Source organism: Volvox carteri (genome assembly GCF_000143455.1).
Source record: "Volvox carteri f. nagariensis unplaced genomic scaffold VOLCAscaffold_5, whole genome shotgun sequence".
In the NCBI taxonomy this organism is placed as follows: domain Eukaryota; kingdom Viridiplantae; phylum Chlorophyta; class Chlorophyceae; order Chlamydomonadales; family Volvocaceae; genus Volvox; species Volvox carteri.
The window spans coordinates 1,175,685-1,203,153 of NW_003307548.1; the positions used below are offsets into that span (position 1 = coordinate 1,175,685).

Sequence of the window (27,469 nt, forward strand, 5' to 3'; positions counted from 1 at the left end):
TCAATGAAACCGCCTCTTCATTTGGCCTGTACTCTTTTGACGTTAAGTGGGCAAGAACCTAGATGTTGGATGAAATGGACGCGCATACTCGGACTGAGACACACTTACTCTTTGCGAAGGAACGTCGTAAAACGAGGCGCTGCGTTCGGGGCCTTGGCGCGGTGTTATTGAATTATAGAAAACATGGTAAAAAGCAAAGCACAGAAGTACGGAGGATGTGCAGTGTGAAGAAGTGGCCGAGTATAGGGGGGTTACAAAAGTACTTATGACGCAAATCGGCCTCGTCTAAAGCACGCCCTCATTCGGATAAGGCCCCCGAGAACCCGCAACGATTTTTGGGCAATCTTTGCCAAAACAGGCTTATTTCCATTTCTTTATGGCAAAATGAAGGCCGTAACTCTGCCGCCCAGCCTGACTGTGAAATTTTGAATCAGAGCGCATGCGCGTCACTACATGGAGAACCGGAGATGCCGGCGATGCCACCCGCTGCCGCGAATCCTGCTCCGCCTTTTTTTGTCGTATACGTTATCAATATTGCAATTAAGTTCTACCAGGCTGCCAGGGCCATGGTGTAGGCCATGACAGTGGGATGGTGCTCAGATTCAAACTTTCAGTCAGCCTGGACGGCAGAGCTGCGGCCTTCCTTTTGCCATAAAGAATGGGGCAAATAAGCCTGTTTTGGCGAAGATTGCCCTAAAACGGTTGCCGGTTCTCGGGGGCCTTATCCGAGTGAGGCCACGGAAATCGACCAGACATCTGGGATGTGACATCCGGAAAATTGGCAGAGTTAAGCGTAAAGTATAACGGAGAAATTATTAAGAAGAACAAGTAGTAATGAACGTTGTATTTGAGAACTGCCGGAACATATGTGTACGGAGATGAGCATTGCAACCGGGCTGTGCATCTGCAAGATTAATCAGCAACGTACTCACAGTAAGAGGAGGTAGAGGAGTAACTGGAGGGAAAGGGAGGGAGAGGAGGGAGAGGAGGGATCATGGTAAATTGCAAAGTGCAGATGAGCACTGTGAAGTAGTGGCCGATCAAAAGACGGTTACAGACGGTTACATGCAGCAAATCTCAACATTATCTCACACGTTGCAGCAACTCCTCATTGTCACACTTGCGCACAGCTAATACGTAATCCACCACATTAAAACATGGTTTACACATCCATAATTCTACAAAAATAAATCCTATTAACCGTGCCTAGTCATCATGCAGCATGTCTCAACACTAACGCACACGTTGCAGCAACTCACAACAAATGCACGGCAAGAGACGGAAGCGGAAGACGAAAGACGAAAGCAAATGACAAAAACTAACACACGTAACTTGTAATAACACATGGTCGATAGCTTGCAACTGATGTACGGCCATCTTCAGCTGTTATAATACCAAACACTACAGTAATTGCATACACTCCTTGTACATCGTAATCAATATGGCGATCAAGAACGGATTTTATTTCAAATCGCTCCTCAACGGGTATGTACACTCACCACTTGCTTTCATAAACAGGGAGTCCCCGGAAGGACAGACATAAGGTAGAGAGAAGGAAGAGAAGGTTGATTTTCCATATCCAGGGAAGGCAGTAGCAAAAAATGAGAGGGACAAGAGGAGAGTGTGGAGGGAGAGAACAAAAGGGCAAAGAGGAAAGGGAAGAGAGAAAGGATGTGGTAAAGCACGCTAATGTTGCTTGTATATCGTGTTTGTCTTTACAGACTACAAATTTCAGGCTCTTCACAACAAATCCCAGGGTTTACCAAACACATCACAGGCATTCCAAGAGAACAAGTCGGGCTTTCGACATGCTTTGGTAGAGGGAAGTTTGCTACACGAACACACCTCGTCAATTAGCTTTGCTTGTTGTAAGCTCATTCGACTCGCCGTGCTCGCACAATTTATCAAAAATCTCATCACAACATAGACTGCAGCACCCCCAAACGCACCCACTCAGACCAAGACTATTACCCTTTTGGGCAAGCCGACATACGCGTAGCATGTGGCTTAACCAGCTCCCTAAATCCAGTATCCCATTTTGCATTACTGCATGTGCACTTCTCGCGCAAAGAAGGCTATATGTAGGAAGATTCCTCGAAGTAGCATGTAATGCTTGCACATATACAAATGCGGCACCCTTTCATGCATCACCCGCTGTATCTTCTTCTAGTTCATGCGCACTCCTTTAAGTTCTGCGCCTTGCATTCGTTCCAACGCTCCATGCATGGGGCTTATTACGCCTCGCTCCGCCCAAACGCCCAAACGTCCAACTGTAGCAGCTGGCTAAAGGGCGAGATTGTTGGAAATCAAATAATTTTAGCTATTTAGATTTATTTTAGAGCCTTGCCACGGTCCGTGCATGCCGTTGCTGTCTTTTACTGCTGCACCATCGCGCGCACATGGTCGTTTCGTGGGTCCTCCCTGGGTGACTGACTTGCTTTACCAGCACAATACCTGTTTAAAAAGCAAAAATTCCTAAATATTACCCGGCTTGTTCCGAGGAACAACCTTCCTTCTGTGTGCTTCGCGCGAGGTTCCCGCTTTCCGTATCTGTGTACGAACTTTTTATTCCTAGATCCCTGCCATCTAAGATCATCGGAATAATTCTTAATTAAAATTGACAAAGTATGAATCCATCGGCAGCAGGATTGTCCCGTTTCCGAAGTACTTTAGAGACTGACCGCAAATAGACCAAGGTACCGTTATACCAAGGGTACTGACAATCCATTATGTAATGAATGAATAATGATCCTGCGTGACATGAAATGCAGGGTTGACCTATGCGAGATTTCGAGAAGCCAGCCCGGCACAGGGATAAAGCGTAGACCTAAACCGCGTCGGGAGCAGGACGCAATCCCAAATGGGACGATCCTCTCTTCGGATAGTACACCCTCATAAGTTTTTTTATTTCTGTTCGTATAAGTGCTCTTGGGTTCTATTGGCGCTTGCGTTTTTGATCACCTGTTCGACATGGCTTACAACGCACAAATACCACCATCAGTTAGAGGACCGCTCACAATTCCTCACTTGCCTCAGCGGGGACTGCTTTATAACCTTGTTCAGTGGCTTGTTTGACCAGCGCAACTTCCAGGTGCGAATGCAGCGTCGATTAGGACGTACTTGAGGCATACATGTGCCCATGACTGCGCGTAGCTAGTCTTGCAGTCGTGCTTGTTCGCGTCGCATACTCCTGTCCAGGTCATGGCTGCGTAGCAACAACTGGCGTTTCCATGTTGGGAAACATCGAAACATTGTACATGGATAGATTTAGCCATGTGTTGGGCCTTGTTGCGCAAACGTTTCATCTTCGCATCTCATTGTGAACACCCACTTATCCGAATTCCAGTTTAGGACACCCTGCACTAAGTGCAACAGCGTATCACATTCCCCGGCTACATGTGCTACCGGCGCACGCGCAATCGTACCGCAATCGATTTTAAACATTCCCAATTCGCGCATTTCATATTCGCCATGCAGTGCGGTGCTGGTTCAGTATGCCACACCTTTAACAATGGCGGCGGGGTGCCGAAATCTTGGAGGTGAGGCTGGCCGGTTTACAACAGAACAGCAAGTGTCACAACCGCACAGGACTTGGCGACCCACCTATTCTGATTCTGCTTCCCTGGTTGGACTCAGACGATCATATAGGGACTTGCAAACCGCTCAACAGATTTTAGGGCTGGAATTAGTGCAATGACCGCATATGGTGGCCGCGGATGGCGGGTTTGCCGGGAGGCAGGAGGAAGGAACCGGTTGTAGTTATAATATTTTTAATTGGCACGCGTTCCGTTGCCGCAGTAACCTCTACTAAAAGGCGAACCCTGAATATCCCGAGACCAGGGACGTGAACCGACCAACTGCACCATAGCATCCGTTGGTGGGCCCTAGCGCAAATCACAACGAACTGCTTAACTAAGAGGCTGACGTCTGACTTCCTTTTGGTGTCAAATCGCCGACCATGTGAGCCGCTGATGCTATTCGCCTCGTTTGTAATACAAAATTGTTTTGGTGCGTGTGGGCAGCGTGGCAGGTTGGGTGCGCCTGGACACAGCCCTGGATGAAGTGTTTGACGTTACCGCATTTTCCATTGGCCCGGTGAGCCTCAAGTTCGCGGCGCCCGCGGTGCCGTACGTTGGCGTGGAATCGGCGTGGCCCGACGTGCGAAGACAATTTGAACATAAGCCCGGCCTGCGTGGGCACTGCGCGGACCTTACCATACGTTCCTACCAGACCCAATCTTTCGATGATGCTTTGCGAGAGTGTGCGCAGTTGCCCGGTAAGTCTGCGAAAGGGTACGTGTTAAGTGCGAGGACATTCTCCGAAGCATTCATCGATGTGTCAAAGGACACCACACTTTACAGCCATTTTCATGTGGACATCTGGTTCTCGCGACATGAAAGGCTTGTTGCATTTATTTTGGTGCTCGCTGCTCGCAGGTTGCACTGTCGTCACACGGAACTCGCATGACCTGTCCACATTCTTCTGTCTTGCGGCGTATTCCATTGATACTCCAGATGGCGCCTGGGCATCGGCAGTCTTGCGTGAAGCGCCTCCCTTCCACCAATATTCCGGGGCAGTCACCGTAAACAGCTGGTATGACGACTGAACGGCTTAATAGTTGACAGATGCTGACTGCGTTTCAGCTTTCTATTGATGATGCATGTCAACACGTGCATCGAGAGGGATCATGTGTGTCTGCTTTACTTCCTGTAGGGTCACTGCGGCTCCCCGTTGACTGTGACCAGATGCATTCACCCTATTGTTTCTGACCATGCTTCCGCAGGAATTACTTTGCAATGACCCACGAATCTGGGATTCTGCGTTTTTATGTGAATGGGTTCCTTCGCCAAACAATGGAGGTCAGCATTCCCGAGGATGTTACGCAGCTGGACTTAGGGCGATCTCCACGCTGGTTTGAGAGCCGCTTTCCGGGACAGATCGGGAATATTCGCGCGTGGCGTCGTCAGCTCCAGCCAAACGAAGTGGTGATGAGCATGTCAACCGAGCTCCCTACAAGGGACCATGTTCTGAACGTGACCGCGTCGCCACTCTGGACTGGGCCGCCTCCCATTAGACCGACCTGGGCTAGCCTTGCAGTGCCAAGCCATGTATCCGAATGTGATGCGGCAGTAATAGTGCCTGTACTGGAGCGCACGCCCTTCCCCCAGCTGCAGACGCTTGCGACCCATCTGCAGCACTTCGCTGGCCACTCATGCCATGCCAAGGTGTTCATGGTTGCATGCTCACGCCAGGACTTGGGTAATTCCAGTCTGGATAACCTTCAGGATGCTGTACTCCTGCGGCCCAACGTTTCACTACGTTGGGATGCATGTGTCCAGTATGGCTTGAAGCTGGCACTAGCAAAGGCCTACACGACGCCCTACACTGCTGTGGTCGCCGAGTCCCTGGTGCCTTTGTATGGCTGGCTGTCAGGGCTTGCGCATGACCTGCAGCTGCATACAGACACGTCTGCGGTTTTTGCCAAAATCTTATTCGCAAACGGCACAATTAAAAGTGCTGGGTCTCGTTTTGAGCAGGCGTACGATGACTACTTGGGACGTCAGGTGCTGCGGCCTGTCGAGATGTACGCAGGTTATCCATGGAATTACCAGCCAACCATGAAGACCATGATGATACGTGGTGCAGGCTGTTCGGCATGGCTTATGCACAGCTCTGATTTTCGCAAAATTCTGGAGGATGGTTTTCCTTCAGGTTTGGGCAGCAACCTGGCTTGCTCGGATATGGCACTCAAGCTTCAGCGCGGGGGCCGTGCTGTGCTCCTGTCTCCGCAGGGTGCCTTTGTTGATACTGCAGCACGCATACAGCACGAGGACACAGCCGCATTGCAGGCGTTTGATGAGGTATGGGGAGCCGATCTCGCGTCACAGCATGCACTTGGACTGGCGTTTAACGCTACTGTGAGCTGGGCCATGCAATGTGGTGGATATGAAGGCATTAAAGCTTATAACCTCATGCAGCATCTGGAGGGCCAACTGCAGCTTAGGGCGCAGATACAGCGTGGTTGGCCATTCTGTGAGCATCCAGATGTCCTCCAGGGGATGCCACTGGCCTTCACGCAACGGCTGTACCGGCTTCGGCGCTTATCAGCATACCTGCCTTCAGACATCATTGTTCACCAGAAGGATTACCGGCAGCTGGCTGCATGGCCATGGCCCCCAAGCAACTCATCCACGTACTTGATTGGTCGCTACGGGTGGGATGTCGACCCTATCCATCGCCAGTGGATCGACCAGGTGAAGAACGAGTTGGATGAGGTCTGGGTACCGTCCAACTGGCATGCCGCATCCCTAAGACAGCAAGGTGTCAGGACAGGCAAGATTTTCGTCATTCCTGAAAGCGTGGACTCTCACTTTTATGACCCCGACATTTGGGAGCCGCTCACTTTACCAAGACAAGCCCGGCTGTCTTTCCTGTCTTCATTCCGGTTGGATGACCACGCGGGCTGGCAGGCAGTGCTTTCGGCGTACCTGACGGTAAGAGAACTGTTGTGTATGCTGGCACTGATCTATACGTATGTTGCTCTTCTTACTGAACGCGGCTCCATCCCGTCTGCAGGCCTTTCGTAACTGCACAGATGTTTCCCTATACATCAACACGGCGATGTCCCCCGAGCTGTCTTACAAAAGGGCTTCTATCTACGAGACCATGAACACCTTCCTCCGTTCAAGCAATGATACGTACCTCCGTTCCATCAGTATGTATCCTGAGCCTACACGGGGGGCACCGCACGTGTACGTGTTCGGCCGGCAACTGACACAAATTGAGCTGCTCAGAATCATCTCTTCGGTTGATGTGGTGGTGGTACCGTCCCGAGGTGACGGGTGGAACAGTCTGTACTTGGAAGCCATGAGCCTGGGCAAGCCACTGATAGCAACCACCTCTGCTGGTTTAGCTGAGCACATCCAGCCGGGCTTTGCGTTTCAGCTTAACTACACGTCTACTGAGGTGCATGGATCAGACACGTGGTTTCGTGGAGCTCGTTGGGCTGAGCCGTGTGCTGAGGGGCTGATCGCTGCATTCCGTGCGGCGTATAGCAGCAAAAGCCTGCATGCGATGGGGCGCGAGGCAAGGGTAAGGATGGTCAAGGAGTATGACAATGAGGTGGTGAGCAACATGGTTCTGAAAAGGCTAAAGGAGATCAGTGAATACCAGCTTTCGCGCCCTCGCACAGCGAGATCCCTGGATTTGGCGAAAGACCCAGTACCAACCGATGTGCACATATGTGCCATGCTCCCTAAGGCTAGTATCCGTGTGCACCGGACAACACCAGCCCTGAAGATTGCTGTGGTGTCGACAGCACCTCCACGGCGGTGTGGGATTGCTACCTTCAACACAGCTCTACTGCGCTACTTGCGGCCACTGCTGCCCCAAGGCAGCTCAGTTGAAGTATTTCCGCTGGTCGGCGATATGGAGGCGGCGCCATTTGGTATGGATCCTACCATGCATGTTATACGGCAAGAAAACTATGGAGACTACATCGCGACAGCTCGCCTCATAAATGATGGTGGCTTTCATGCAGCCATATTACAGCACGAGTTTGGGATCTGGGGTGGTACCACTGGATGTTTGGTTGTTTGCTTTTTAAAAATGCTGGAGGTGCCAGCTGTTACTGTCATTCACACGCTCAGCGACAACCTGGGAAACTCGGACCAATACATTTTGCAGCAATTATCGGCAGCATCCACAGCAGTTGTCGTTATGTCTGAATCCTCCCGGAACAAGCTGGGGGCGTTCCACGGCATCCCGGGCAACAACGTCGTGGTTTTGCCACATGGAGCGCCAGTGATATCTGCTGTGGACCCGCTTGCAGCGAAGGCAATGCTAAACCTGACTGGAAGGACTGTACTGTTGACGCACGGCCTAATAAACCCCATGAAGGGTGTTGATCTGGTGCTGGACGCCTTGCCCACAATCGTAAAGGAGTTCCCCGCCGTGGTGTATTTAGTCGTTGGCGAGCCCCACCCGGACTGTGGCTGGCCTTGCGCGAATTACTATGAGCAGCTGGTCAAGGCTGTTTCAGATCATCGTATCATGGACCACGTCAGGTTTGTGACCGAGTTCATCAATGATCAGTTGTTGTTGCAATACGTCCAGGCGGCTGATATCTACGTCCTGCCGTATAAGGATCGCATCACGACCAACTCAGGCACCCTTACTATGGCCCTTGCCGCTGGGAAAGCAATAGTGTCTACCCCCTTCGATCATGCCGTGTCGGTGTTGCCGGGCCGCGGTGTGCTAGTAGATTTTGAAAGCCCCACCTCGCTCCAAGAAGGAATATTGCAGCTGCTTCGTGATGACGGCCTCAGAGTGAAGTACCAACAGGCAGCCAGAGAGCTGTCGTCCGGGAAGGATTGGCGGTCAGTAGCCGGGGGATACTTGTCACTGCTGCAAAATATAACGGCGTGAAGTCAGGTAGATGACAGTATGACCGATGACAGGACCCCTGTAGCATGGGGTTATGCAATGACCAGGGATGCGCTCAGTGGCAAATAAGTCGTGCATTTGCGGGTTGCCACGATACACCGTAATCACCGATGGCCTTGTATGGCCCTTTCACCAATTATAGTGGCGCGGTTGTGGCCGAAACACACTTTTCGCCGTGCTGCAGTGGGGATTTTAGGTCCTGCATAGCTTGGCCGCTTACCCGGTTAACGATGGGTAGTGTTGTGTAGAGCGTCGAAGAAACGTATATCCTGGTCACGGAAAGTAGCACAGTGTGTGCGTTTTACAGAATTAGGATGCGGCTGTGTGTTCGTTGCGACATCACGATCCTTGCGGCGGCTGTATCATATTTCAAGGACTTGGCCTAGCTGTGTGTTTTCTGTGCTCTTAATTCATGTTGTGCTGGCTGCGCATACGCATTACGAACTCGAATTTATCGTTTTCATTCTATATGTTTGGTGTGACATCAGTGTGTGGGAGTGGAGCGATGTTATGATGTTAGCATCATAGGCGAGGGCTGTGTACTTGCTTGTCATGAACGCGTAGCACTGCCGTTTTTGTCTGTTTTCCCTCGTTATTGTGCTGAGCCATTCCTGGTTTATAGGACGTTGCGGCCACTGGGTTTGTAGAGGGTATAGTGCTCTTGCTTTTTGCAAGCAATGGCTTGTAACACACAATCACATCGAAGGGCGCTGGAGGTCGAGTCAGTATTTAGCGAGCGCTTTCTACGCCCTCATATCAATTGGATTTTAATCTGGTAAGCGGCTTGGACAACGTAAGGTATGGTGCAGTCTTTCAACAGGGGTCCTCTGATCCCACATGCATGTAACATGGCGGTGGTTCGATGTTGAGAATTTATGGTGTCACATCTCACATGGTGGGGATGGAGTGATAAGTGTCGTAGTTGGGAATGGTACCGTGCAATTCATTTCCTCCTTTCATCGTGCTCTGCTTATTGCTTTTGACATGGCAGCTTTGTGTTCGGTATGGCAAGAGTTCACAGCTGCCTACCATAGGTTTGGTCCCACACTTGCTCCATTGCACATTTGATGTTCCTGCTAGACAGTGGTTGGCTGCCACCATGGCTCGGTTGGACGCCAGCAGCAAGCCAGCACGATGGTACTGCCACTACCTTCTTGTGTTTGCCTCGGTATGAGGGGGTTCAGTTGAAGTGCTCACTGAATATCAATAGTGGCGTGACCCTTGTGACCCTAACGAAACACCCTCATACCACCCTCACGAACTCTAAAATTAAGGTGCTTTATGGCTATGAATTTGGAGAACGGCATTCTTATATGCATTCAAACGCATGTTCAGAACTACGGCCCCAAAGAACATGCCTAAGGAAATGGGCCCTGAGCACAGGGACCGTTCAAACTGTGACCCATGGGAGCCATGTAATCCAGCAGTAGGGGGCCCAGGCCGTTGTGCCCTGGTCAGTGACCTCTGTTGCTGGGGCAGGGGTCCAGGACGGATTGTTTGACCACTAGCGAATGCCTCTTGGCAGCACTGGCTGCGGTAGTGGCCGGGCAGGCAATTACACTCCCATGTGGCCAACGTGCGTCGTTGCTGGCTTTTGCAAATACACATACCCGACTGGTCAGGAGAACAGCCGGAAGATTCACCCTCGCTTCATTCCAGTTAGTCTCTATCAAAGCTGCTGTTTACCCCATAGTACCGTGTACCGAGATGGCAGGGCCTTTGCCGCCTCACATGCAGCAGCAGCAATAGCAGCCCAGGGTGCGCGAAATGCTGTCGCTTTCTACATCTGTAATGGGACGGAGGGACGGCAGGAACACCATTGTCTAAAGGGTGTGACCTAACAGAGCCGGGTTAGTCCGCATCACTACTTTTCCCTATCGCAGTGCGGACATAGCAGAGGATATGGTGACAGTTGCGATGGACAAGAGGGGCTTGCTATTGCAATTCCAAATATATGCATCCGGTCGCCTTTCCCACTACTCCCACATAACATCACGATTATACATTAGCTGGTTTCTGTGGGACTACATGCCCGTGCACTACCACGCCCATAAACTGCTGCCGTACATCCCATCTGTACTTCGCAGGTCGTTTAAGAGGCTGCCCTTCTTCGTATACGCCTACGTTAGCTCGGAGAACCCTCCACCCTTGAGTTTATGCAGCGCCCGCTGCCGTTATTTAGTATTCCATCGACGCCACGATCTATTGTACATGCGACATGTGCGTTTATGCGAGTCTCAGCTCTCGAGCTGGCGGACTTTGTTCTTAGTCACCCAGGACCACAACGGCCCAACGAAGACTCGTCCAGGGAAGGCTCCGGCCCACGTCCCGACCAGCGTCCCCCACCTCCACCGCCACCTCGTCCAACCCTCGGCCTCCAACCGCCGCCGCCGCAACAGCCGCCGCTACTGCCGCCCTCGCCGCCGCTGCCAGCAGCGGAGCAGCAGCAGGAACAGAAGCAGCTGCCGCGGGGCCCGTCTGCCTCGCAGTTGCAGCTACGGCCATCGGTAACGGGATCGCTGGCGTCCAGGCTGGGAGCCGTAACCATGGAGATTCAGCAGTACGGCAGTACGCAAGTCATGCCCATGGATGCCGTACGGAATTGCTTTTCGAAGCTTCTAGTGGTGCGTTTTCGTTATTGCTGTGTCATCCTGTCTTGTCTTATCTTTCTTGGGGTGTTACACTGTGGGCGGTTCGTCCCGAGAAAGGGCGAGCACCGGGGGACCTGACCGGGCCGAAACACAGCGCAGGGGCGGGCGCGCGGCTCTACGTCCGTCTGTTCCTCCGCGCGCGCCTTAGACCCTCACTCACGCCAACCGGGGTGCTTTCCCAGCCCCTGGCTAGGCAACACAGCGGTGCAGAAGACTGCGAGCCGAACTAAGCGAGAGCCGCACGAAAGGCGCCACATCACCTCTGGAAACCCTAAACAGGCTATCTGCCCCCACTTCGCCTGGCCAGTCTACTCGCGCGCTCTCTCCCCTCTAGACCACCAAAACTATGGCTCTGCAATGATTTTCAAGGGCTGCCTCTTCCCCTAGTGTGCACACACATTACCGTCTGCAACGAATGCTCCATAAAAGCAGCTCCAAGCCGCGTCGCCAGTATGTTACTTCATAGCCTTGCCAGCTGGAGCAAACCTGTGTTCCCTACGGCACCCAACAGTCCAGTTGAACATCTACGGCCGACTTTGAATGGCGCCAGGCTAGAGGAGCAGATTTCTTCGTTATGATTTTGGAGTGAGCCCCCTTGCATCACAGACATGATTCTGCAGATTATCTTTCATACGCAATCCCGTCTCGTCCGATCAGGGCAATGGGCTCCTGCAGAGACTAAACGCACAATCGAGATTTTATCGCACTTTTGTGAAAAGGCGGGCGGCCCGTAGCTGGTTCTGGATGTTGGTAGTCACGTAATGTACTACAGCTTGCTTGCAGTAGCCTTCGGCTGTAAGGCTTTCGCCTTCGATGCAAATAAAGAAGTCCTTGTGTATTTGAACATGTCTCTTGCCCTTAATGGCTTTTCGAGCAGCGTCCGAGTATTCGAGGGGATTGTGTTGGACACCTTGGATGTAAATTTTGACGGTTGGAATGCTCGGCCTGAGGGCGATCCGGATGCCAGCAACGTTCCTTCACACGTCGCCACGCAAGCGGTGAAGCTGGACGAAATAGTGCGCCAGCCTGTACTGTACGTCAAGGTGAGTGTTGTTTCTCATCCACTTGCTGCTTCTGTCTGTTGTGATGGCAAAGACCGCCAATACGCGGCGGGCGAGTCTCCGGATAGGGCTTGCGGGCATTGTTATGATTTAATTAATTCATAATTCATGCCAGGGCGGGACAAGGGGTCTGCCGACAAAAATTAAAAAAAGGTAGCGTTTGATTACGTTTTGTAAGCCATTAATTCAAGGAAAACTGCTTGGCTTGACACATTCATTTAACGCGTTGCGCAACATGGAAGCGCGCTTGCTAAATTCGAGTAACCGACTGACCTTCATGTTCAACCAGATGAAGTGGCCTGGGGCACTCGGACCACGGACACTCGGGCACACTCGGTGCTTCAGTTTTGTACACTGCCCTGCCGACGCTATTTGTGAAGATGGATGTTGAGGGGTGGGAGCCGGCTGCATTCTCGTCATGAACTAGGAGGATTTTCACGGAGTCGTCACCCCTGTGCATCTTCTTTGAGATGAGCTAAAACCTTAAAACCCTATCTGTGGGGCAAGTGGCACCTGGAGGTCACACGGGTGATGAAGGCTGGGGGATACACATGCGACTAGTCCATCCTGCAAAGGGTCATCACGTTGCCTGATACGAAATCCCAGTTTGACGGTATTTTTAATTAATGGATAGGCCATTGCCGGAAGTTCGGCATCGGAGTTTAAGAAACGGTTGATGAGCGGTTGGAAGCATACGCGTCTAGATATCCAGCCAGACGTGTACCCGTCAGACGGTAAGCAACCGGAAATCCACATGGCGAAACAGAAGCATTGGATGGGTCTGGCGGCTGAGCAAGCGGGCAGGAAGGAGGTGCTCCCGTATATCACAACATTCATCCCGCGTTCAGCGAATTGTAAGCTTATGCAGTTTAGGCATTGCTGTTAAGCGTTGGCGGCGAACAGAGCGCACACGGGGCAGCGTCATGTACCTGCACTGATAGCCATATTGAAGATGAGAAGCACGTCTTGCTGGACTGTCCAGTGTACGGCGAAATCAGATCTGATATTGATTTCCCATGCTTAAAGCATATGAAGGGACGCTATGAAGTGGGAACCTGAACGTCTGGCCAAGATGCTGGAACGTATGTGGTTCCACCGCATCCCTTGGTAGTTCGTCTCCTTTATCACTTGCTTTGTCTGAAGTGCGAGGTAGGATCGTGCTTATAGGCGATATGGCAGCCCTTGAGCCCTCGGCTCGTATTGGGCGGTACGGGGTACGCACCCCCACGACCATGTAACACACAAGAAATCATTCGCGGCACTGTGAACCAACTACGATTACATTTCTGCCAGGACGAGTTCTTTTGCGTGCATCCCTCGGCCACCTTACAAAACCGGATTGTTGAAGTGAAGCATTCCTAAGATGGGTGTCATGGGAAAGGGGCCAATTAATGGTTAGTGCTTAGGCCGTGTGTGAGGCAATTGCGTCTGCTCGTAGTGGACACCTTAAGCGATCGCGGCCATGTCGATTTTTGCAACCACTGAGACCCATTCCTGCCCTAACAAGCTGTGTCGGCTTCCTCGAAGCCGGAAAGAGGGCGGAGCCCCCGTATATCTGTACAGGCCGGTAGCTAGGGTGGCACGTGTGATAATTGATGGGTAGTGTCGACGTGGTGGGAGCTGTGCTTGTTGCAGCAGTGCTGATGCTGTGGGAGGTATGCTTGTCTGAGCGCGGGAGGCAGGAAGCCGGGGCTCATAACCTGTTGAAGAGACGGTGTCTCTGGAACCTAGCAGATACGGCTAAGAGTCATTGGCCGTTACACGTAGTCGGGAGCTCCGCGACCTGCCACCGACAGGCCTTGCTTGGGCGTAAACGTATGAGTCTGAGGTGCCGCTACCGGCACACAGCAGGGGCTCGGCCACCAAGTCCGCGGTCCAGGCCGGCTGCTCAACGCTCAGCAGACACAATCGCAGCTTGCCAGCCTTCAGCCTGTTGGCTTTGCGGTCTGGTGCCGCAGCCATAACACGCACGGAAAACAGCGCCGTACAGCACCGTTACGCACTGCCTACGGCACCCCTTCAGGCATGGACCTGCCCATTCATGCGCCCTTGGTGGCCCCCTCAAAGCCTAGCTCGACACACTTCCCCAAAGCCCTCAGCACTTTCCGGTGCTGTCTGGGATGTTTATTCCCGAAGCGCCAGTGGCTTCAGCAATCCGCCACACCTGCGAGCTTTATCGCGGCACACTGCAAGTCTTCGGAGGCCCCGAGCATTGGCCAAAGTAATTGTACAAACGAACAGCTTGCGTACTTCATAGAGAAATGAAAGCAAATTTGTCGGCCTGCTGATGGCAAGTCGGAATGCCCGTGCGGGCAAATGGTAACGCAAGCTGGGTGTTCGAGTTCTCATACGGCGTCATCTCAGAATTCAATTATGAGATACGCGGCACCTTTTGAGATTACGTTGATGTGACTTTGAGCTCGGTCAATGTAGGCAGTCAAAGTAGGCAGCCAAAGCCATACGATTTTTGTTGGCTACAGGCGAGATACCTTGCAATAGATAATACAATATATTACCAATAACGCGTTTCAGCCGGGCGAGATAATATGTTTGGTCCGTTACACACACACGGGCACACGGCCGCACGGACATGGGCAATCCTACAGAGCGGGGGCCCCCTGGGCGCTTCGCCCCGCGCAAAAATCACCGAACTTTATGGATACCTTTTCTGGAGCTTGGATTTTAGGCGCATTTCAAGGCAGATTCTGAAACCGTACATCAAAAATCTGCGCAAGCGTTCAAGCCTAGAATTTAGTGTTCTAAGCACGGTTCACAAGGTTAATGTACCGTAAACGAAACAGCGGACAACTGTGCGCGCCGTGTATGAACAAAAACAAGGCCATTACAGGGGGGTCATAAGCGATACTTTATCATAATTTCGACGGAGTAGGGTAGCGCAGTTGACTTGCGTAGAACTATGGCTTAGGCTGGACATACAGCGTTAGCGTAGCGAGGGTTGCTGGCGGTACATGGCATAAAAAATAGTTGCAATGCTAGACGTCAGTGCCGGTATGCTTGGGTACCTGGCGGGACATGGCGGTACTTGGGAAATGGCCTATCATAATTGTATCATGAACTTTGCTTAGCACCTGGCTTAGGGTTTGGACATGCCAAAGATGCAAACTATTTGGGTAAATACCTCTCTGGTTCTTATGACTCTCAGTATCCATGGCTTGGAGGGATTATCCGCAAAATATGTTCCACAGCCCGCACGAGCAACCGCTTTCGGTGAGGCAGCCAGAGTTCTAGCATCTGCATACATGGCCTGGTTTCCGAGTGTTGGGACCGTCCGCACTCATTTCAGTCATTAAGAGTCATTATTAAGTCTGACGGTACTTTAACTGTGTTGGTAGTTTTACTATGGAAATCACAACACATAAATCATCTTAACATGATCTCAGAAACATGTCCGAAACCCTCCGAGCACCTGACCCGGACCGACATAAAATCTTGCCGGGGCCGTACTTTTCCGTCCCAGTGCCAGAATACTTCGAATTCTCGCTATATTAGAACAATATTCCGGGCGTAGGTTCAATCCTTTCAGTCCCAACCAAGTGCCGGCATCTCCATCAATGTCACAACTGCAGTACTGCCCATAACCACTCTTCTCAACCGGCATCCTCCATACCCGGGTTGCCCCCGGTCATGCGTACATGCTCGTATCCTTCCTTCGCAACGCCAGCAGCTGTGTCTTCAGACGATCAATTTCCTGCGCCTGTGCATTCACCAACTGCACCAGCGCGTCACGCTCCTCCACCTGCACCAACCATTGGGATAGTGGCATCCAGCTGGGTTTCGTCCATTGCACGGGTTCCTGTATAGGCTTCTGTATGCATTATCTAGTATACGGTCGACATGGTACTCAAAGGGCACAGATACCGGTTTGCCGTGCACATGTGCCGGGCAACCTAGGCGCGGAGAGTAAAACCGGGCATACGGCAGTGTAATGATGAAGCCCAGGCGCACCTCAGCTTTACGTTGTTGTACAGGGTCCGAAAACAGTCCCTTGCGTGTGGCGGTGAGGCCCGTCTCCAGCTTGCGCTGGGCCGCCGTCAGCTGGCTCACGGCGTTGAGGCAGGCGGTGTTCTCCCTGGTTAGCACAACCAGCTCGTCCATGCGGGCTGCAATCTTGGAGTCCCACTCCGCCAACTCCCGCGCGTATTGCAACTCCTACGATGTGAAGTAATTGGGCGAGCACGGAAAATGGCAATTACACGTGAAAGGCGGAGACAGCCAGGAATAATGTCTCGTTGTCGCGCTCTGTGGTTCCTTGTGCCTTCGCTTGCAAAGCCAATTAAATCCAGAGTTATGGCATGTTTGCGTCATGTGGTCCTGTCATACTTGCAAAACTGGATGTAGGATGAAGAACTGGATGTAAAACTGAATGGTAGGCATAAAGAGAGCGCCCAATCTCTCTTTTCCCGTCCTTCGATATTGTCCTGTCATCCTTGCGTTCAGCCGCGTCCTGTGCTGCGGCCGTTTGCCCGGCTTCTGCTGGAAGGTACCCAAAAGGATCCGCCGCATATCCGGGATACGACCTCCAGTCAACAGTTCTGTAGCCCTGCGCCTCCGGACGGTTGAGTCGGGGCCTTCAACGGGTGTTCTCCCTCCCGATTTACCTGCTTTCTGAGCTCTTCCTTAAGGTCCTCCGTGCCTCGGCTGCTGCTCACTTTGTCCAGCAGCTCCAGGTCTATCACTTGGCCAAACTTAAGCATCTGCACGTCGTGCGCTCGAGCCTCGAGCTCAGCAACCTGTAGGAAGACGTAGCGATGTTTAGATGACACCGGTAACCGCTCCAAATCTCATACTGGCTACGGCACAGGCTTGGGCGATTATCATACCCCGCCCCGCCTTCGTAAAAGCCGCTATGAACGAGAGCCGCTGCTGGACGGTTAGTTGTACCGAAAGAATGCGAACCCTATTTCACAGTTCGCCATTGCACCGTGTTCGCACTTTTTTTTCCTTTTCAGCCTTGTCTCTTAGCAGCCCCGCTTGTTCACGCTTGAGATCCTTATGCTGCGACCGCAGAGCCGCCTTCTCGTCCTCCAGCTCGTCCACCCGCCGCTGCAGCCGCCGCAGCTGCGTCGCACTGAACACTAGCGCCGCGGAAAGGTCATCTGGTAGGCAGCCGTCGATAAGGTACTCCACCTGCATGCACGTTAGGAAACGTGTCGGCGAGCAGCTTCCTCGTTAAGTAGCAGCAACAACTGGCAGCTAGTGCCATGAGCATGATCTCAAAACACTATTCGGAACATGGTTGCAACCCAAGCTTCTGCAAATTCCGCTATGCATGGAGTGCGGTTGGCCGTCGGCAGGGAAGAACAACCTGCCAACAGCGGGTTTCTTTGGCATCGACACGCACTAGCACGTACCTGGTGCATCTTGAGCGACACCACTACTTCCACCTGGTTGAGTCGGCCCTGCTTCTCCTTCTGGAACTCCGCCATGTCCGCGTTGACAGCAGCCAGGCCCTGTTCCACCAGCCGCTGCTTCTTAGCCAGAGCCTCCTTCTCCTTGCGGAGCACCTGCGCCAGAGTGCCAAACCAGCAGTGTGAGCCACACGCTCGGCAGTGCCGGTACTCTGACATCAGTGTGCCTCACTGCCATTAAGTCCTGGCGCACGTTAAGTTGTGTTCTGCGCAGGCATACAGGCACAGATATACTGGCAGCATGCCTCCTAGCACTCACCTCAATGGTCTTCTGAAACTCGGCGATCATGTCCTCCTCGTCCAGCCGCTTTTCCCGCAAGTCACACACCCGCTCGTACACTGATTGATCGCAGCCAGCCGGGCACACCTCCTCCCCACCGTCATCGTCATCATCCGCCTCGTCATCGCCTGTGCAGTCAATCGAATAGCATGAGCCCATTAAATCACCGGAAGTCGCACTAAGCGCTCGAAGTATCCCACTAGCAGTATTTTCCCTCCTAACGTGCACGTACCCATCTCGTCCTCATCCTCATCGTCATCGCTGTCGTAATCGTCGTCACCCCCGCCCGCTTTTTTCTTGGAACGCTTGATGCGTCGATGGAAAATCCGCACTAGCGGCTCCCTGTAGGGGTCCGTCTCGGGTAGAATCGCGTCCAGCTCCGCAATGACCGCGGCGCGGCGCGCGATGAGCCCTTCCAGTTCCACGCGCTTCTGCTCCAGCTTATCGGTGCACTCCGTGATCTTGTCCACAATCTCCTGCTTGTCATCCAGCTTGGCCTGCCGCTTTTGCAGCAAAACGCTCTCGCGCTTGTCGAATTCACGCAGCAGCTGCAGCTCCTGAAGCATCACCAGCAGCCTCATCTCACCTGCCTTCACGTCCGCCTCAAGGCCCAGCTTCTCCGCCTTCAGCGCGGCATGCGCGTCGTCAAAAGCCTCGATCATGGAGTTAACCTCGTCTGAGCGTTGAACGTGCATCACAGTTGACGGAACAGTCAAGTCGTGGCCCGACAGGGCGGACGGGTTTGTTCTTCTTTCGCATAATGTATGCAGATCATCCGGAGATTTCGCGCCCCAGCTGATTGCGCCTACCGGGTAATGCCGCCATCCGTTTTGAATTGGCAGCGGTCCGCATTGCGGCTTCATTGCCCCTACCGGAACCCTTACTGTCCTGGCACCCATTGTCCCGTACACAACCCACCAGTCAGCTTGTTGCGCATGTGCTCTACTCGACGGCGGTTATAGGCAGCGAGGCCCTTCTCCAGCTCGCTTTGCGGCACCGCCGCCATCATCTTGGCCAGAGCTTCCTCGGAGGCACTCAGACCTGGACCCCCGATCGAGCCGCTTGTTGCCGCACCACCGCCGCCACCAGCGCCACCGTGCGGCTGTGCAGGTACCGCAACGCCGCCCGCCGTGCGCTTCACCCCTCCCGCGGTCGCGAAGCCTCCCAGCCCACCCGCTGCAGCGGCGGCGGCTTTGCGCTCCTCCTCTTGCTTGCGTGCAGCAAATGCAGCGAGATCATCGTCTGTGACCGCATCCCGGGCCTCTGCGGGCTGCTCATCTGGTAGCAATGCGGCAGGAATGGATGCAAAGGGCGCAAGGTACATGACGGCTGTGGCGTCGGTGTCGACGCTACCACCGGCAACAGCGACACCAGTACCTCCTCCCGCTGCAGAGTTGGCCATCACCGCCAGCTCAGCCAGAGCGTGAAGCTTGGCATGTACATCACTGAGTACCTTGCGCTTCACGTCACGGAGCGCAAAGAACTTCTCGTTGAAGGCGTGCTTGATGTTATAGAGGGCCTCCTCCAGCTCAAGCATGGCATGGCGCTTGCGCTGTGGCGTCATGCGCTCCTCCTCCGGAACAACAAAGTTGGGGTCGCTCTTCAACTTGAAGTCGCCTATCGTGCGCCGCGCTTCCTACGAACGCAACGAGCACAGCCGGCAATCGGTGGCTTTAAGCACAATTTCGATCTTTGGAGCACCACAAAGGTTGAGGCAGTCGCGAGCGGTTCTTCGTCAACCTCCCGCCTTTAGCACGGTCCGCAAAGCGCTAGCGAGCCCACCTCAATGGCCTTGAGGTCCGCGGGGCTGTCGTATGTGTCGTCGGGACGAGTGGCGTTAAATGCTGCCCACTCGGCCTCGCGGCGCTTACGCGATAAGCGCCGCAAATCAGCTTTGTTAAGTTTGCCGCTGGCGGTGCCCTCCTCCAGAGCCGCCGTGGCCTCTGCCAACCGGGCCCGTGCAGCTGCGTCTCCAGCCGGGCCGTTACCTGCTGGCACAGCAAATGGTCAGGGGCGGTTCGCCGGTGGGCGTGGCATGTTGCAACTGTTAACGGGGATGTCGTGTCAAACGCTTTTTTGAATGGCGCATCAATAAGGACTGTTCGATATTGCCTAAAAATGCCTAGCTCAAGTTGCGAGTGGTAAGCGCTACACATTAGATCAAGGATGCAGGTACTTTGCATTCTATGATAAGCAGCACGGTCCGGCAACGGCAAGCTGGGCAAGGCATACGCAAATAGCATGCGAGCCACACCTGTATCACTGCCCTTCCGTGCATCGCTGTTCATGCCATCTCGGCCTATGCCGTCCCCGCTCGCAGCTGCCGCCGATGCTGTTGCAGCTGCCGCAGTACGCAGTGCCGCCAGCTCAGCACGTGTCTCCTCGGACAACTTGGCGGTGCGGAAGGTGGTCACAATGCTGCCGTTGCGCAGCGAGTAGAGAGCCTGCAAGGGACGTAGGGCAGGACCGCGTACATGGCGTGGCGTACATAAGCGTATGGACAGGCAGTAAGGCCCTGATCATTTCACTGCATGGTGCGTCCTACCGACATAGTACCGGCAACTTTGTAAACCGTTATATAGCAGCTCATAGACCCACGCTATGCCCGGGCTCAACAACTTTTTAAATCCGGCTCGCGGCTATCCTACCCCTACCCACCACGCGCTCCGTTTCCACGCCGTCTAGAAAATAGCTCCGCAGCTTGGCCAGCCCTAACCTCTGCCGCTCGCTCTCCCACGCCAGCTCCAGGCGCGCCACCTCCTCGCGCCGGAGAGCCTCTGCCTCCATAATATCTCGCAGCCCCGGGTCCACCTCGAGTTCTTCACGGCTCAGGCGCAACGCCTCCGCCTGCGCATCGTTCTCTGCGAGCAGGGCCTCAAACTCCGCCCTAATACGGGTCAGGCGCTCACGCACAGACAGCTTCTTTTCCTCGGCCATGCGAACCTGGGGTTGGGGTTGCGGGTTGCGGTGGCGACAGCGCAGTGAGCAGCAGTTAGCAGTACATAAGCAGATGCATAGCACGATGGAATACGGCAACTTGTTGTAACATGCGAAAGTTCAAGTCGCGCCCATAAAGATGTTCCATGAGTGCCATGTTTCCTGGGAGAGCGTCGCAATTGGCTAGGGAAAGAGCCAGTCCAACATTCCTGCGCGGTGTACGGGATCTAGGAACAGGCATCGCACCTGCTGGTCGCGTTCAGCCTGCTGCTTCTCCTCTTCGAGGGTGTAGGCAGTGGGTGACGTGATGTCCGTGAGAGCCAGCAGCAACCTGGCGTCGGGCAGGTCCTCCGCGGGTGGTTCCTGCGGCTCCACAGCGCCAAACAACTGCAGCGCCTGCAGGCAAACACAAATACCCACCGCATGGTGAGTGTACAAGATTGTGTATGCATGAGACATGGGTAGCAGCAGCTGTATGGATGCATCCATTACGAGTGCACCCAACCGGACAGCCAGCAACGACTCACCAGCAAGTGGACGGAACCATCTCGTCCAGCAGAAAGCAGGTACGCGCCGTCGTAAGACAACGCCACCGCCGTCACACGGCCAGTTTGCATATCATGTAGCGGGCTTTCCCAGCAGGGCCCCATGGGAGCCCCGTATGGCCCTGAGCAAAGCACGTGGCACAGTATATTTGCCGCAAACAGCGAACACAACGAGAAATGCTGTCGGTGACACAGCGACACGCGCCACGTGGCATGAATTCCTTGCAGATGGCATATGTCCATAGGAAACTGGCCACTCCAATGAAAGGGGGTGCGCGGTTGTGCGTGTGCATAAGGAGGATGTCGGTTACATGTGGGGACAGTCAGTCCTGTATATGAATCTGCCCGGAGCCGATGATGCCCACCGGCGCCAATTGCAAAGAGAATATTGAAACCACAACATTATGGCGACGCGGCAGTCCTAATACGGTGTACTCGACACCACGCCGTCCATGGGTGAGAGGCTTAACGGGACCCTCGAAGATAGCAGTACCCAGTTACTCACCATCCAGGGGCTGGACCCGCACCAAGCCATCCCCACTTCCTAGCAGCACTGTGTTCCCGTCCGCCGAGTAGCCGAAGAAAGTGACGGGCGCGGACGTAAAGCCCTCGAGCAGTGGAGTCGCCAGCGCCTCGCCTAGTTTCACGCGCCATACCTGCACGACCGGGCACCCGAACGTGAACGCACACATCGGCCTCGCATACACACAGCCAGCATATTTAACATGTAGGAACAGATGGGAGGTTCTGTCAAGCCACTGGCAGAGAGCTGATCCACAGAACAACCGCGTAACACACCCTGAGTGAGTGCCATGAATCCATAGCGCCTTCATGGATGCGCCGAGTTAGGGTGCAGATAGTAAGCAGCAGACAGACAATCAAGCAATCCCCAATGTCCCATTAGACGTAGGCTTGCAGCGCCAAGTAGCCTTTGTCCGCTACACCCCAGCCAGCCCTCCAAAGTCCCCCGCGCAGCTGTGGCATATAGATTTTACAAAATTGCCACACCTTGCGTGCTGCATGCCCGCTCCCGCCAGCCGTGACTAGCAGTGTAGCCGGGTCGTCAGGCGCCAGCGCGATGGTGAGCAACTCCGCGCTGGAGGCTGCCAAATCATCGGGGTTGCCCTCCTCGTCCTCCTCCACATCGCCCTCCTCCTCCTCGTCGCCACCGCCCTGCTCGGCCCCCTCGTCATCGCCCTGCGCAGCAGACCACACACGCCAAGGTACGGGCTCCCATCCTTTTAATGAACATGCGGACGGAATGCGCTGACACCGAATCCTGGTGCATTTCCTGGGCGGGCTGTAATAGTGGGCCACGGCTGCGATGGCGGATGTGACCATGCGGGATGGTTTCAAACATGTACACGCCAGCTCTCACACTTGCATGCCTATGGCCCTAGAGGTTAGTGAAGTACAGGGAAGCATACATACGCAAAGCCCCTTAAGATTGTGTCACAATTATGCCTGCGTGGGAAACAAGCCGTCCTCGTGCTAACCGGTGGGACCAATAGTTCTGCCTATCCCGCGCTCGGCCAGTGTCCCATACTCGCCTGGGGACTGCTTTTTGCCGCGTCGCCTTCTGCCTGGTCTTGGTCGCCGCCCTCCTGTCCTCCACTTCCCGCTCCGGCGTCATCTCCCTCCTTCCGACTGTTTCCCCCCTTGTCCTTCTTAGGCCGCCTAGGCTTCGGCACACAGAAATTGTACGAATGTACAACCGCTTCCGTCCACTCGTACGAGTGATGGGTGTCGAAATCTTTCGGCGGCAGAGACACCTGATGCGCAGAGCGGGGCAGATGGCACGGCAGGTTCATCATGTCTGCCGCGGATGCCAATCCATTGGCCCATGTTTTCAGTCGCATCCTGAAGCACCGCACAGTTCAGCACGAGCTCACGTAGACACCGATGGGATGCCTCACCGACGGGATAACAAACCGAGCTCCCAGTACCAGTGCCCGCATTAACACCATTAACAAATTAACCCCGGAATTCCCTACGGCAGGCCCGTAAGCACCTGCAGAATGGTGCCCCGGCTGGTACCCAGCAGCAACACTACGCCATCCGCACTCCACGTGGCGCATGCCACCGTGCCGGTGCCCTGTGCTAGCCGCACGTACGCGCGCGGTACCAGTACGCCACACGGCGGCGCCGCCGGGACCCCATTTGCCGCTGTCGACCCAAGGGACGCCAGGTCGAAAAAAAAGACCGTGCCGTCCTCTCCGCAGGACGCCAGTCGGGCTGCGTCCTGCGACACCGCCAGCGCCAGGACGGAGCCCTTGTGGGGCTTGGCCACGCCTGCCAGGGTAAGGTTCTGTGGAAAGGGTGACGTATCCGCATCCACGCCGTCGGGTGCATCCAGGTCGACCAAGGGCCCGCTCCGGGTGTAAACCCGGACGACACCGTCACGGTAGCCCGCGACGGTAACCATACCGGCGACTCCAGTGGAGGCAGGGATGGCGGCAACGGCAGTAATGGGCTGAGATCCGGGAGCCTCTGCAAGGATTGCGCCGGTCCTGCGTATATCACATTGTTGGAATGTGCGATAGGGACGTGATGGCAGTTGGTCCGTGGATTGCATTCGCAGATGAGACGTCGGCACCCGTACAATTAATCCTTGATCTCCGCGAGGCTTCCATGTCTCCTGTGGGACCTTTCCTTTGCCCCGGCTCCTCTAGACCTAGAGACCTGCGCCGGGCTGCCCGGTTCACGCTAATGGCAGATACATGTTAGCATCCTACTCCTACAAGAGCGAGCATTGCCGCTGCCGTTCCCTAATGGGAACGGAAGGGAACCGCGCCGACGTATTCCCAGCAAAGCCTTGCCAAGCGTTTGGCGCACCTGTAGTCGAGTACACGCATTTGGCCATCCCGGCTGGCGATTATGCACACATGCGAACGAGGTGACAGCACCAGTCCCGCCACAGCGCCAGCGGGATGCCTCCCCGCGCAGAGGATGGAAGCACCCTTGCCTGCGGGGAACGTCAGGAGGTACCGCCACTGGTTCGACAAAGGGAAAACTTCGCCTCTCAGCGATGCTACCGTTGGCCTACACTTACTACTGTAGGAATAGGAGGAATATGTTAGAAGGTAGGGTAGGCATCCTAGGTGATACACGTACTGAGACTCACTTATGGCGCCTGACACCGGCAAGGCAACCACATAGATGCGGCCCGCCATGTCCACCGCCACCCAGCGCCGACCCTCCCACAGCAGTGACACCAGGTGCGCTCCCGGCGCCACCGGAACCTCGTCCAGCGGCTTCAGCTCCAGGCTGTGACCGTCCTCGCGCGGCTCAGCATCATTAACCTAGTGGCATACGGTTGCAGTGTCCGGACAACACGGAATGAAAAATGACGTAAGGTGCATGTGCAGGCTGTCAGGCATCGGCGACCGGGCGCATGGCACCCCGCAACAGTTGCCCCATGCACGCTGCGTACCTGGTTGAAATCCCACACACGGACGTATCCGTCGGCTCCTGCGGAAAGAATGACTCCTGACGCCCGATCGTGCAGCAGCACCTCCACTGGGCCATCGTGGCAGGCCTTGCCGCCCGGCCGCAGCAAAACCACCTGTTGCAAGTAATTGAGCCAGTGTGGAAGAGACGGAATGAAATTCTGCAAAGCCCCATAATTACGAGGGTGTATGCGGGGGTCCTCACGACATGTTAACTGCTAATTTGCCATGCACAAAGCTCCATGAAAGCCACTGCGTACAGCGCTCACAAAGGGCTTAAGTGCCTGCTTGGGTATTGGGTACTTTGGGGTGTAGGGCTAAAGGGCTGCCAAACTGCATCGAAACGTTCCTATACTGGGCTACTGCTTCAGCCTCTCCATGATTATGAGTGCTGCCGACAGCCGGCCAGTTGCCCTTAACGCACTTTGATCAGCCCTCCATCCCACAGCAGCAGCTCGCCGGTCTCTGTCGTGGACAGCACCTTCCCGTCCGGAAGCTCCACGAAGCCCGCCACGTCGCTTAGCTCCACGTTGCCGAACTTGCCCAGGGCACCCTGCAGCTTTAGGCCCGTAAATGTAGAGGCCATGCGCCAGAAGCGGATATGGCCCTGGCCTGCAAGGAGGCGAACGATGGTTACCAGGAAAATGGATCCCACGTGAGGTGGTGAGCCAAGCAGATACTATGCCTCTTGGCACTCGGACGGGCAACACACGGTCCGATCATGAGCCACGCAACCGCCTATCGACAAGACAAGGCACGAGCCCACAACTCGATATCATGTACGTTAGCAGCGCTCAGCGTAGCTTCTTGGACGTGATCTCCTAGAGCCCCAGCCGGTCCGCCGGTCACTGCTCGCAAACATCTTCCAAGTTGCTTGGTGCCCAGGAACTTTAAAAGGGAACTCAGGAAAAGTGGGTCCCAACAGCACTCACCTGAGGTTGTCAGCTGGCCCTCGAAGTAGGGCGAGAATGCCACCGTATAAACATCCTGGCTGAATGCCTTCGCTCGCAAGACGATGGACTCAGAGCGCCAATCCCACAGCGTGAGTAGGAAGTCGGGGAAGGAGCCCACGGACGCAAGCGTGTCGCCCTTCAGGTCAAAGGCAAGGGCACTGTACGCGCGCTCCGTGCCAGCACGCAGCACCTACAAGTAAGCGAAGGATAAACATTCGGGTGAATGCCATCACTGTGCATTGACCAAACAGTGTGCTAGCTCGAGGTCGATACACGCGGTTCGCGGCAATCACGAGAAATATGCACTGCGGCATCAAAGGCGCAACCGGTTGGGGTTCATCCCCAGCGCACACTGTCCGCGCCACGTGGGTGCGCTTACATCGTGGGGATCGCATGGCACCGCACCTTAATGCACTTGAGCTCGGGATACGCGTAGATGTACACGCAGGGGCCTGTGCTCCCACGGGCCTTCTCGCCGATCGCCAGCAACGTCCGCGAAGGATGCACTGCAACCGCCCCCACTCCGCCGCCGTCCAGGCCACGCAGGTAGCGGCGGTGGCTAGTGTTCAGCGATACGAACACCACATGGGATCCGATACACGTCACCAGCGTATCTTCATCGAGGAGAAGCGCGTTATTGTGACGGTGTGTATCCATACCCAATACCGCCAGTATTTGTGCACGGCTATCAACGGGGGCGCGGAGCTCTTCAGCAGGATCGGCAGCAACCGGCTCAATCCCATCTACTGGTAGTTCCTGCCCTTCTTCCGCCTCTTTGACGCCCACGGCTTCAGATTCCCCTTCAAACTCTAATGCCTCTGCAGGCCCCACACTGGGTGCGGCTGGCGCCCTACCACCGAAATCTGTTGCCAGCGTGCTCGGCCCCGCCATGGAATCTGAGGGAGGAGGAAGTTCGTCCGCGGCTGTGACTGTGCTGGCGGGGTCTGCCGCAACAATGTCATCCTGTGGACGGACATTATCGGCCTCCGGGGAGACGTCCGTTGCTCGGGAGCTGCTGGCGCCTGTTGGGTCGGTACCTTCTGGCCCGTCCTCTGGTGCCCTGTAATCCTGAAGTACACGCACGTCGACAGCCATCCCCTCAACTAAGCTGCCAGTGTCCTTCAAGTCAGGAGTAGATAGTGCAGGCAGCTGTGCAGTGGACACCAGCATTTCATTTGCGTTTCCAGGGCTTCCCTCTAGGCCCCCGACTACTGCATGTGGGTTTGGCGCTAGCTCAAGTGTCTCCCCTGAAACAGGTTGTCCGTCCTGTTGGCTTTGAGGTCCTCCTAAATCCTCAAGCGTTGGCCCGCCGTCCGTGCCACCAGGTTCGGCAGCTGCGTCCTCGCCAGTCGAAGGCCCACTTTGCCCATGTCTGCCATGACCATCGAGACTTAAGCCATTGCCTCCATCCAGTGTGGAGGTGGTTAGTTCATCTCCGTTAGGTGGCCTTTCCATTTGATTCTCAAATGCAGTGCCGTCCATACATCTCCCGACGCCCTTAATTTAACTGTACGTTATATCCAGAGGTTCAGCATCATTATCTATCGATGTAGCTTTTAGGGTTGCGTACAGATTATGTATTGCTGCCAAGTTAAAAAAAAGGAGTGCAAACGGCAAGCTTCTCAAGTAACAAGAACAAGAAATAATCATGAACAAATTGTTATGAGACATGGTAATGGTAATGGTAGGAACTCCGAACGCACTTCGAAAATGGCTCCG

At 54.5% G+C, this 27,469-nt stretch overlaps 3 protein-coding genes across 3 annotated transcripts; 2 read left to right on the forward strand and 1 right to left on the reverse strand.

The window, feature by feature from the left end:
- Nucleotides 1-2,860: 2,860 nt before the first annotated feature.
- On the forward strand, nt 2,861-11,326 carry VOLCADRAFT_87398 (uncharacterized protein; the record flags this gene model as incomplete). Its single annotated transcript, XM_002947059.1, has 9 exons — nt 2,861-3,091; nt 3,478-3,539; nt 4,023-4,276; nt 4,437-4,593; nt 4,784-6,494; nt 6,577-8,378; nt 10,533-10,665; nt 10,845-11,069; nt 11,279-11,326. The coding sequence occupies 9 exons, from the start codon at nt 2,861-2,863 to the stop codon at nt 11,324-11,326; spliced, it is 4,623 nt and encodes a 1,540-aa protein (XP_002947105.1).
- A 531-nt stretch (nt 11,327-11,857) lies between these two features.
- Nucleotides 11,858-12,251, forward strand: VOLCADRAFT_87399 (uncharacterized protein; the record flags this gene model as incomplete). Its single annotated transcript, XM_002947060.1, has 2 exons — nt 11,858-12,139; nt 12,192-12,251. The coding sequence occupies 2 exons, from the start codon at nt 11,858-11,860 to the stop codon at nt 12,249-12,251; spliced, it is 342 nt and encodes a 113-aa protein (XP_002947106.1).
- A 3,198-nt stretch (nt 12,252-15,449) lies between these two features.
- Nucleotides 15,450-26,920, reverse strand: VOLCADRAFT_103323 (uncharacterized protein; the record flags this gene model as incomplete). The annotated part of the gene is made up of 24 exons (XM_002947194.1): nt 15,450-15,914; nt 16,124-16,327; nt 16,777-16,908; nt 17,111-17,305; nt 17,530-17,682; nt 17,846-17,994; nt 18,099-18,542; nt 18,785-19,277; nt 19,649-19,854; nt 20,121-20,310; nt 20,525-20,809; nt 21,050-21,199; nt 21,331-21,470; nt 21,854-22,004; nt 22,357-22,667; nt 22,895-23,120; nt 23,360-23,858; nt 24,184-24,313; nt 24,473-24,650; nt 24,782-24,913; nt 25,222-25,409; nt 25,730-25,886; nt 25,945-26,055; nt 26,156-26,920. The coding sequence occupies 24 exons, from the start codon at nt 26,918-26,920 to the stop codon at nt 15,801-15,803; spliced, it is 5,703 nt and encodes a 1,900-aa protein (XP_002947240.1). The 3' UTR covers nt 15,450-15,800.
- Between the last annotated feature and the right edge of the window lie 549 nt (nt 26,921-27,469).